This window comes from Stegastes partitus, unplaced genomic scaffold, assembly GCF_000690725.1.
Source record: "Stegastes partitus isolate 25-593 unplaced genomic scaffold, Stegastes_partitus-1.0.2 Scaffold401, whole genome shotgun sequence".
Lineage (NCBI taxonomy): Eukaryota > Metazoa > Chordata > Actinopteri > Pomacentridae > Stegastes > Stegastes partitus.
The window spans coordinates 34,497-46,459 of record NW_007578132.1 but is presented as its reverse complement, the minus strand read 5'-3'; the positions used below and the strand labels follow the sequence as shown (position 1 = coordinate 46,459).

Here is an 11,963-nt window from a genome sequence, read left to right as displayed (position 1 = left end):
TGTTGGAAGAGGGGAAACATCTAAAACATGCGGGATTGGACACCCCTGATCTAAGTCTATCTATGTCACATGTTTTGATGATACTATTATGGAAAATGGGGAGTTATAGTTATTGAGTCACTGTTACATCTGAGAAGCTGGAACCAGAAACAAGTGAAGAGTTCATTTGCAGAAACATAACTCCATCTGCACAAACCTTCAGAAAACCCACTTTTTCATCGTCTACCTGAGACAACATCAGACTTCATCTATCTCTATTTTTGTCAAATCAAATCCACTCAGCTTCAGTTTGGTTGATTTTATTTCAAGCAAACAACAAAAAAAAAGTCTTCTGAAAATCTACAAAAATGCAGTTATCTGTTTTTACAAATTAACTCTTCAAGTGTGGAGACCACCAAGACCGTTGTGATGAACAAAGTGGTACAAACATCTCAAGGCAAACACTCCAACAAACACTGCACAACTGATCTCCATTGAAAACGTCCAAGGAAGACTCCACTTCTTCACTACCAACATCCTCCAATACATCCAAAACTCTGCCGCCCGCCTCCTCACCCACACCGAGACCACATCACCCCTGTTCTTCAAAACCTTCACTGGCTTCCCATCCCATACCGATCAACTTCAAAATCGTTCTACTCACCCACAAAGCGCTCCATAATCAGGCCTCCTCTTACCTCAAACACATGCTCCTTTTTATTTATTTATTTTTTAATCTACTTGCTGTATTTCTATATTGTCTACCTTTGTATTTGTTGCTTGTTGTTTATTGCTTTTACTGCTTTTTTGCTTTTATCCTGTGAAGGGAGTTCTTGAAAAGAGTTACACAAATAAAATGAATTGTTATTATTCTCTCAGACAGACATACAAATGCTGACTGGACAAAGAAGAACACTTTTGGTCATCAGTTCAGTAGTTAGATGGGACAGAAGTGGAGTTGTTTGGACACAGGGACGGATTTGGTTCTTGTTTGGTGAAAGAAAGCAGAAGCACCCAAAAACTCATCCTCAAGGTCAAGTGCTTCATTGGGAATGTGTTGCTTTGGGGGTGTTTTTAGGTGATGCGCCAGCGAGCCTTGTCAAGGTTTAATGATATACGAGGACTACACGAAGATTCAGGAGGAAAACATAAAGCAGTCAAACTTGGCTTTGGCAGCACTGAACCTTCCAACAAGACCTGAAACATACAGAAACGGTTAATAGAAAACTGACCGTTGGCACTTGAGCATGTTGGAGGAACCCAGCCAGAGTCCAGACCTGAATCCCATCAGGAATCTGTAGAGGGAACTGAAGACCAGAGCGATGCCACGGAAGCCGTCGTGGAGATCGCCGCGAAGAGGAGTGGTCTGAAATCCCAGAGGAGTGGTCTGAAATCCCAGAGGAGACATAATGAGAACTTGTTCGCAACTACAAGAGCTGTTTTACTGCTGTGGTGGCCAATAAAGGCTGTAATGTTAATTACCAAGAGATTAATCTGAGCTGCTGTTAACCTGCGATTTCTGAGGCTGGTGACTCGGATGAACTGATCCTCTGCAGCAGAGGTGACTCTTGGTCTTCCTTTCCTGGGCCGGTCCTCATGTGAGCCAGTTTCTTTGCAGCGCTTGATGGTTTTTGCGACTGCACTTGGGGACACTTGCAAAGTTTTCCCAGTTTTTGGGACTGACTGACCTTCATTTCTTAAAGTAATGATGGCCACTTGTGTTTCTTTATTTAGCTGCTTTTTTCTTGCCATAATACAAATTCTAACAGTCTGTTCAGTAGGACTATCAGCTGTGTGTCCACCTGACTTCTGCACAACACAACTGATGGGCCCAACCCCATTTATAAGGCCAGACATCCCACTTATTAAACCTGATGAGGCACACCTGTGAAGTGAAAACCACTTCAGGTGACGACCTCTTGAAGCTCATCAAGAGAACGCAGAGTGTGTGTGAAGCAGTAATCACAGCAAAAGGCGGCTACTTTGAAGAACCTACAATATAAGACATGTTTTCAGTTGTTTTACACTTTTTTGTTAAGTACATAATTCCACATGTGTTCATTCATAGTTTTGATGCCTTCAGTGTGAATCTACTTCAATAGTCATGAAAAGAAGGAAACTCACTGAATGAGAAGCTGTGTCCAAACATTTGGTCTGTACTGTATATTTTCACACATGGTAGGCAACTTAAAGTACTAAAACTAATTTTAAGATAACACATTTGTATTATTTCCGAGAAAGGAACAAACTACACTCACCTTTTCGGGCGCCATATTTGTTTTTGGAGGCATAAGACAGTGAGGAGCACAGGTCTGTTTCCTGTCTGTACAATCAATGAATTATGTCCAAAACTAAGAGAAAATCGTTTTTTTCTCCCCCTGCCGACAAACTCCCTTCTTCATACCCACACAATAGTTCTCCGAAGCCGACGCACGGGGGCGCCACTTCCTCCCTGAACTTGTTTACCTCGCCTCTCCGCCGTCTGCTCCACGCGCCCTAGCAACTGCAGCATCAGCACGAGCAGCGCAGCGTTGGTGCGCTACGTCACAGCGCTCTGTGGGCTGCGTCAAGTCAGCGAGGACGGCAACGGAAACACAACGGCTTGCTTTCAAAATAAAACGTCACTGAGCGGCGCGTGTGGCAACATAATGCAGTTAATGTTTACTGCTGGCTGCTTGAACATTATTTACCTGTGTTGTGATGCCAGTTTACAAAACGTGCCCAAATAAGATCTTTTTGACTTGAATAGAGGTAATAACCTTGAAGAGGCCCCAATTATCTTCCATCATTTTATCCTGTACCTCCTAATTTCTTATCTGTTTAGTTGTAAAACACTACCTGATCCTAAAGCTGCTGTTGGTCTCCACCAGTCAGTGCATTCAACTAAGAATATGCAACATGTAAACACATAACTGAAATATTAATGTTCATACTGTCTTTAAGATCAGATATTGAGCAGAAGACACTTTGAGGCTCTCGTGATATCAGCTGATATTGTTCTTTGGAGGTGCATTCAAATTTCTAGCTAAGGTACCAGCTGATTTATGGAAACCTTTGGTCGGATCAGCTGTTGTTATCCACTGCAGGACACAACTGAGTAAATACTTTACTTTGACAGCACCAACCGGAAGTAGCATTATGTATGCCCGCTCGCTTCACACTGGTCCTCTCTCCTGTCGTTTCAGCCGAGGCTAGCCCAGCATCACCGCCTTCTTCTTTCTATCCCTTCTCTGTTTTTTTGTCCCTCTGTTATTTTTTTCTGTCGTTTTCCGACACTCCGCGAACTTCACCAGGTGCACAACATCCTCCTCTGTTTATCCTCTGCTCATTTTTTTTTTCCTTCGACCAAAAAAAAAAAAGAAGAAGAAAGAAAGGCGTTTCGGTAGCCGCTGGAGCTGGCGTGTCGCATCAACCGGGACAGAAAAACATCCATCCGCGACGCCGAGGAGGAGGCAGGGTGCGAACACAGCAACGCCCCATTTTGACACATACTGTACCCGCGTTTCTGTATCTCCTCGATGTCTGCTGATTCCGTCAGAGAGGGCTTTCCTCGCCCGTAGCCTGCACCCTGGTCACTCTGCGCTGCCTTTTTTTCCCTCTCTAGCATCTTCGAGTAGCGGCAGACACCGACAGGGGCTGGGCTGCTCAGGAGCTCCATGCCCCTCTGCATGCAGCGCACCTACATCACGGTTCTGCAGGTGAGCGTGTTTTTTTTCTCCACATGCACACATCCAACCACAGCATCGTGAGTGTGAGTGATGCTGAGTGGATCTACTAGTAAACTGTGGAGTGTGTTGTGGTGGTGGTGGTGGTGTATGTGGGGAGGGGTTGCATTGCGAGTAAACAACATTGCATTGCACCGTGCAGGCTTTTGCATGATGATCTGACATGCAGGGAGGTTTTTGTCATCAATCAAAGTCTAGTATTTATCAGGACCAGTGTGCAGTCAGGAATTCCTGCTCCCCAAAGTGTGCATTCTAAACACTGTCTTTTGAAGTATAAAATCTAGCAATGTGCATTCAGCATAGACTGCAGGAAGACACTCTGACAACAACAGCTGGAATGCTTTATTAATTTGTGGATGACAGAAACTTAAATGGCACACATTTTCATATTTGTTCAAGTGCCAGATAAACCAAATCTCTGGAGTCTTTGCTGGTTTCCAAAGTGTTAGAATCGTGAGCCGTGTGTTACGAACTAGATGTTCATATATATAAGTTATAAGTTGAACGCTTCAGTTTGGCTTTAAAATATTGTGAATGTGATTTTTTTTTCATACACCGAATGATTAATGCAGAAAGTAATATATTTAGAGCCAATGTTATTGCTTTGAGTGCACGCTGACTGTCACCTCTGACCCTGAGCAGATCATTAAAGTCCATCTCTTGTTGCAGGATTGTCTTGTTTAAAGTGACTTCTGGTGATTGAAGTGTAGGTTGAGTTCTCAGGTTCTGTCAAGTCGTGTCTGAATATTGGCAAAGCATCTTGTGATGGCAGCAGGCAGAGCTTCTCTGCTACTATTCCTGCTGCCTCTACTACTACCAGTGCTGTCAGCTCTCAGCACACGGTACGGGTCGCTGATTTGTGAGCACAGACTAAGAAAAAGCAGCAGTCAAAGTAAAGCAGGCTAAGCATTTTCCCAGCAGAGCACACACACACACACACACACACACACACACACATGCACAGACACAAACAAACAAGTCCTGCTGTGTGTTAATGAAGATCAGTCAGTCCCCCCGTTCCCTAGCAACAGCGATGTGCGCTGGTCAAGGCCCCTGCCAAATTTAGCTCCGGGACCTGCACTGCCAGTCAATGCCGTGTGTTTGTATGTAGGGATACGTGTTGCATCCAGGCCCTATTTGGAGCGTAAACGCTGAGAAATCGATGAATTCTGCCTGCAAGGTGCTTCGCGGGATGACTTCATCCTGCAAGGTGCAACAAAACCGAGTGTGTAGTGTGTGTGTGTGTGTGCCTCGTTGATGCTGCGCTGTTTAACTGGTTTGACAGACGAGCATCCTGTGCAATTTGATTATCAAAATGAATTCTTTTGTTTGATATAGCCCTTTACTTTACACTGCAAAGAGCACCAGTTTGACAAATAAACACAATTTGTGACACAATATGGAGAAAAAACGAATTCTTGTTGTGAATTAGAGATGATTACACTTTGGGGCATCGTGTCAGACATATGTTCTTGTTCCTTACAGTATTAGGACTGAAAATTTGATCGAAATATTATTGAAGATGCAATAATACACAATATATGTAAATCACAACAGCTGCAGTTGTTTGATGAAGCCAAAATGTCTTTATAAATGAAGCACTGTGGTGCTCCAGAGCCTGTAAATGCCCTCCAGACTAGGCATCAGCCAATTATGAAGCTAGCTGATCATGTGACAGATTACAGGTATCATTATTTTTTCTTTAAACAATTCCAGATAAAATCATTCATTTAAAAATGTGCTGCTTTAGCTGATGTAGACAGATCTCTGTATTGTGTTTTGTGCAACGTGCCGTCCACAGCAGCAGCCAAATGTTGAAAAATGATCTTTAAATGACCTGCATGTCAAATATAAATAAACAAAGGCATTTCAGCAAAGACCATCATGGCAGTCTTGAGTTTCCACTGGCTTCTCCTGCTCTTATTTTCTGTGATGGAATGATTTAAAAACATGCATCTTTGTCACAAAAAACACAATCATGTCTTTCGTTTCTTTCATAAGTTTATTACAGATCTGGAAATAAAAAAAGAAAAAATGTGCTGGGTCAAAACCATACATCCAGAAACTTTAATTATCAGTTTGACATCACCACAGGTTGAAGAAAACAGATCCTTAAAGCTCCACTGAAGTTTGCTGCTGATCACATTGGACTCATATTTGTTAAAGGATTTGTTTTGTTGCATGTATTTCAGTCTTAATTGGTTCTGCTACATAACTGACATTACTGAAAGTGTTCTGACTCATCACGGCGATAGCAGAGGTCCAATCTTATCAAAAGCTTTATCTTGTTAAAAGTATGAATTTAGTCCATTCATTTGGAAGAAGAAAAGCAGATACAACAAACGCACTTCGGGCCTTTAAAAGACATTAAAACTGCTTCAGTTTTACACAGGAAACAGATCGACACTTGTTTTGATGACTGATTCACTTCAGGAGGATTTTCTCAGTTATTTAAATCTTCGATCGGACGTTAAACTTTGCTGCCTCTTGCAGTACAAAGACTCTCAGGTATCAGTGGACCGATGCAAAACATGCTGCTGCAGCTCTGAATCAGGGTCAGTTGGGCAGAAGCTACCTGCCCTCGCTGCCCTCGCTGCCCTCCTCTCCGCTTTAAGCTGTTTTAATGCCATTAACGCGGGTCTGTGTGAGCCTTAGCTCCGCTCTGACCAGCACGGGACGGATTATCATCAGCCTGACAAGACACAAACACACACAGACCTAGACAGACAGAGCAAGGCGGCCATGAGCTTATCCTGCAGGCCAGCTGTGTGTCTGTTGATTTGTTGGTGTGTTTACTCCGTGTTGACAAATAACCAGGCAGCGCTGGCTCGTCTTAACTCTGCTCTCTCTCCTCCTCAGACTGCCTCTGTGGCCTTAACCTCCCTCACCCCTCTGTGGTCCTCCTCCACGTTCTCCGGCATCCCCCTCTTCCCCCTCTGAGCGCTCAGCTCCTCATTCTCCTCTCGGGCTCCCGCCATCGCGTCCAGCTGTGGCCCTCACAGGGCGCGCTCGCTGGCTCTCACCTGCCAGGTCCCTGGCCTCAGGACGACAGCCAGCAACAACACATTCCCTACATGAGGGACAAAGCGACGCAGGTGAGTGCAGCGACGCGTCTCAGCGTGTGTGTGGGGATGAGTTGGAAGATGCATGAATTTAGATTTGATTATATGTACCTTCCAAAAGTTAAACACATGACGTACAAATATTGAACATTGCTGCAAATTCAAACTGTTTAATCTGTCATGGCATAAAAAAAACTACAAAATCAAGAACAGCAGCCTTTTAAAAGTTATTGTGCAGCAAAGACATCCTCATGGGACTGAATGTACGAGATTCTCTGTCGATCGATCCGTCAGTTGTTGAGATCTTATATTCTGACTGACAGACCAAAACTGCAGTCAGTGAGGCCGTGATGATACCAGAACCATACCCAGACAGTTTCTTTGAACTAGTCTGTAGAAGCAAATGAACCAAAGTTAGCTTCTCTGATCAAAATGTAAGAGTGACATTACTGCATAATCTGCACACATGATGAGACGGAGTGTGTTGGACGCATTATGTAAATGAGGTACATGAAGCACAAACAAGAGGCCCAAGGATGGAGCCTTGGGGAACACCACGTTTTGATTATGTTTGTGAGAACCCAGAATTGCAATTTGTTCTTCTCTGTTGGAAATATACAGATGTTTTGCTCTGTCTTACATAACGCCACCGTTCAGGTGATTAAATATCATAAGAATAAGTGTTTGCTTTAAACAAGCCAGACTGAAGTCTTGCAGCATTTATGTACATTTATGAAGCAGGCGATCGGTTCAAGAAGGTTAAGAGAGGTTGCCGGCTGTTGCATCATCATGCTGCGCTGCACATCACTGTGATGACTTCGAACAAGACTCAGATCAGACCTGCAAGATGTTTCCACCAGAGTGGACAAACAGATGTTTTAAAATCTTAAATTTGTTTTTAATGCAAGAAATGTTCTTGTCATACATTCATGTTGTAATAATTCATGACGTCACAGTCCTGTTAAAGAGCACTGCGTCGACTGGTGCTTTTTTAGCTGAGATATTTAGTTTTTGTTGATGTTGTGAAAACGTTCATCATTCCTGATGTCATCATAAAGTCATCGTGGCTGGTGGTGGACTGGACAGACTACACGTCTAAATGTTTGCACCTTCTTATGTTTGTTGGGGACAAAATGTTAGGACGTGTACAGATTTGCATCTTATCACTGCTTTGAAAATGTATTTTATTCATAGTCTAATTATTTTAATTTTTATTGCACAAACACTTTAAGAGTCTGTCGTCCTGCAATTAACTCAAAATAACAACTCTGACTCTTGAATGAATGCATGGCAGCGCGATTGGTCAGCAGACAGGAGTGGCAATGAGTCGCTTTTCTGTTATTTCTGACCATTTAATAAACAGCAGTGACTATTATGAGTAAATGAAATTCACAATTTTTCATTTCAATTGTTTAAGAAATTGAATTTGCGTTTTTATTTTTCTTTGGCGCTGGCTAAAGCCTGTTTGGGTCGTTTTGCTCTGTGCAGGAAAAACTGTATAAGATTATGTTTTTTGCTTACAATGTGTGTGTGTGTGTGTGTGTGTGTGTGTGTGTGTGTGTGTCAGACCCCCAGGGCCTGGGCAGATGAGAGGAGGAGGGGCTCTCACAAACGCTCGGCCTCCTGTGGGAGCACCGACCAGCTCAAGGAGGTCCGTTTCTTTCCCCATTTTGTGCCTAAATAAACTGCAGAACGTTGCTTTTTGAGCATTGTGAGGAAGTTTTCACTGGACGTGCCTCCGTTAATGTTTGTATGTATCTACATATCATCTCCAGATTGCCAAATTGCGTCAGCAGCTTCAGCGCAGCAAACGCAGCAGCCGCCATCGGAGGGACAAAGAGCGCAAATCCCCATTCAATGGCAGCCACACCATCATCCAGTCGCAGGTGATCAATAGAGACGGTGTTCTGGAGGGAGTGTGTGTCGGAGAGGAACTAGGTTGGGTCCCTGATCTGGAGAGTTTTGAGGACGTCCCACTTTTCCATGTGTCCTTGTTTAGCGCTTGCTTGCATGTATGTCTCCAGATAGTTTGAAATGAGAGGTGGGCTCTGTGCAGTTGAACTGGGCTCTTTCTGTGCTGCTGGTACATTTACTGTCAGTTGCCTCTGCTGTCACGCCGCTGTGTGTGACGGTGGCGGTGGCAGGGCCAGTAATACGCTCCCTGTGGAGTCTGCTGGAGTGCAGCTGTCCTTCTTTCTGGACCTCCTCGTTAGACAAAGAGAACGAAGGGCTGCCTGAGATATCATGCAACTTTACTCACAATGCCTTTGACATGTTCATTCAGTGTGAGAAAGAACCCCAGCCAGCACACACACACTTACATGCACAAAGTAAGATCAGAGAGAGGTCCCCCCTCTCCTCAACACGTCATCGATTGTAAAGAAACAGCTATTTTCATTTTTAAAACAAGGCCTGTAGCTTTAGCTCACATTTGTATTTGTCATTACTGCTGTGCAAAACAAGCCTTTTGAATAGCAGACAGCCCCTCTGTCACCTGAGCCTCAGCAGAAACTCTCCAGCCCTCGGAATCAACCAGATCATCGATGACTGTATATTTTAAAGGACATTCATAGAAAAACAGGGTTTAATCCGTACGGTTCAGCTGTGTTCAGTGTGTAACCTCAGCAGAACAGTTACTTCCTGTGCCCCCTCCCCTATGAGATGCAGAAACCTTTTCAATACGCAGAGTTTTAAGGTCGAGGTGGATCCATGATTTACATACAATCCAGATCATCAGTGTGAAATATGCTCAGACTTACAAACTCGTTTAGTTTGGCCAACAGACAGCAGCAACATCTCACAGTGTAAATGATGTGAGTGCTGTTAGAATGAAGTCAGAGCTGCCTCAATACTGCAGCAGTAGGTTTGTATTTGTCTGCATGCATTCTTCCTGTACTATTGACTTAATGCCTCCAAGATCTGTGGAACGTAGGTCAGTTCTTCAAGTGCAGCGGCCAAGTTCTTAGGTTTTTTATTGACATATTTTCTCCCTGTTGCAGCAGTTACAAGCCACGACAACTAAATCTAAGTCAAAGGGCGACAAGCAGGAACAGAATCTATGTTAAATGTAGAGTTGTTTGTTTTTGCAGTCGCCTATGCCCAAGACCATCCTGATCCCCATCCCTATATCCAAGTCATCGGCCCCTCGGTTCCGCAACAGCGTCGAGGGCCTCAACCAGGAGATTGAACGCATCATCATCCGAGACACCCCGGAGAAGGATGAGACCATCGTTGTGAGTTAAACCCGATGAGAGATTAATGTGCTGTTAGATGTTCCCTCACCATGCTTTGTTCCACGCTCAATTAACATTCAAGGTTTTTTAGAGATTGGGGGATTAAGGCAGCAATGTTATCCTGACCTCGTTTGTGTGTGTGTGTGTGTGTGTGTGTGTGCAACAGCCACAGGATGTCCCAGATGGACATCGTGCACCCCCGCCCGTCCCCCCACAGCGCAGCAGCAGCACCCGCAGCATCGACACACAAACTCCCTCGGGGGGCGGCCTGAGTGGTAACCATAGCAACTGCAGTAGCCGTCCCGACTCCATCTCACCCTCCTACCTCACCGTCCTCAATGACACGGGTGGAGGCAGCCCCTATGAGGACAAAGGTGACTAACACACACACACACACAGTTTTGTGTTGGACGCACAGCCAGGCACCTGCCGGCGTCCGGCTGAGCTCGATGCTTCGCTAACCTCCCGCCCTGTCCATCCTCAGAGCTGGGCCCCTGCTCCCCGCTGCCAAAATACGCCGCCTCTCCCAGACCCAACAACAGCTACATGTTCAAGAGAGAACCTCCAGAGGGCTGCGAGAAGGTCAAAGTGTTCGAGGAGTCCATGTGGGTAGAAAAACACTTTCAAGGCTAACTACCTTCAAATAACTATTTTATCTTGGATTTACATCAGGACTGCCGTGATGTACTCGGCAAACCTTTGGCCACAGCTGTAGATATATTACTTTACCTATGTGCATGTAAACAGAGCAGGTTGGAGACTGCTTGGTGAGGGCAGGACAACTTTAGCTGCTAAAGAGACAGATATTCTTCATGAGTTGGTGAAGATGAAAAATTTTGCTAAATCTGAAAAATACTGGACTTAAAGGACATAAACTGTCACCACCACTCCTAATCAATGAGGATGATCTGTGTCTTCTTGTCCGAAAAAATTCAATGAACGGACATTTCAATTCAATTTAGTCAAAACTTTGTGATTAAATTATATGTTTGCGAGTTGCCTGTAAACATTTACATCTTCAGTATGAACCAATGAGCTTGAATCTTCTTTTATGGAACAATAAGAAACATTTTGATAATTACCAGCTGAGGACTTGGTTAACGTTTTCCTGCCATAATTATATTATCAGTTTTTATTATCAACACATCTTTTGCTGCAAAGTGTAATAAACAGGATTCCCTGTGAAGGCTAACGGTGTGTCTGCTTGTGTCTCCAGGCCCAAACCTCTGCAGGAGATCCCTCCCTTCCTGTGTCCTGACCGCAACAAGGTCAACTTCATCCCCAACAGTGGCTCTGCCTTCTGCCTCGTCAGCATCCTCAAGCCCTTACTCCCCGCCCCGGACCTCAACTTTCGCCCCGGGGTGGGCCTCCGAAGCCTGTCCCCATCCCTCGTGCCTCTGTCCACCCAGCCCTGCCTCTTGGAGGAGCCTGAGAGCTTCTGATGGCCCCCGTGGCCTTTAAGTCAACATGCCCCCGCCCCCCCCACCCCCTCAAACAACCAACGAAATCAGAAAGCATTTGAGGAATCAACCCTTTTGCTCCAAAAAAAAAAAATGCCTTCAGCATGCCAGCTAAGCTCTCTCTGATGTCCTTATCTTCTTCAAAAAGCGCTTCCCACTGCCTCTCCTCCTCAGACGATTACAACGTGAGAGTCCTGCAGCCCTGAGCAGGTGTTAGCAGCTAACATTTCATCGCTTTCTCCTAACTTTAGTGCTGGTTATGTTCGTGTTTATTGGGAGGAAAAGGGCGAAAGGACTGACTCTTTTATTTCATCGTATTATACCATGGCGCCTTTCCACGGACATATCTCTTTTTCTATCTGTAGTTATTTCTCTTGATATAAAAAAAAATGCCTTCCATTACGAAAAAAAAAAAAAAAGGCTGCTGGTTTCCTTGGCGACCACGAGATTGACCACGGAGGCTAATTCTGGTGCTGCCAAATATATCGTAGCAAAACTTGAAGG

The 11,963-nt window shown here is 44.5% G+C and overlaps 1 protein-coding gene across 1 annotated transcript; it reads left to right on the top strand.

The window, feature by feature from the left end:
* Positions 1 to 3,497: 3,497 nt before the first annotated feature.
* fam117ba (family with sequence similarity 117 member Ba) lies at positions 3,498 to 11,441 on the top strand. The gene is made up of 9 exons (XM_008285415.1): positions 3,498 to 3,512; positions 3,584 to 3,677; positions 6,564 to 6,799; positions 8,334 to 8,417; positions 8,542 to 8,652; positions 9,856 to 9,999; positions 10,166 to 10,373; positions 10,484 to 10,604; positions 11,216 to 11,441. The coding sequence occupies exons 1-9, from the start codon at positions 3,498 to 3,500 to the stop codon at positions 11,439 to 11,441; spliced, it is 1,239 nt and encodes a 412-aa protein (XP_008283637.1).
* The last annotated feature ends 522 nt before the right edge of the window (positions 11,442 to 11,963 follow it).

Coding starts and splice junctions, on each gene's coding strand:
- fam117ba (XM_008285415.1), top strand. Junction 6,800..8,333: donor TGAGGGACAAAGCGACGCAG/GTGAGTGCAGCG, acceptor TGTGTGTGTCAG/ACCCCCAGGGCCTGGGCAGA. Junction 8,653..9,855: donor ACACCATCATCCAGTCGCAG/GTGATCAATAGA, acceptor TTGTTTTTGCAG/TCGCCTATGCCCAAGACCAT.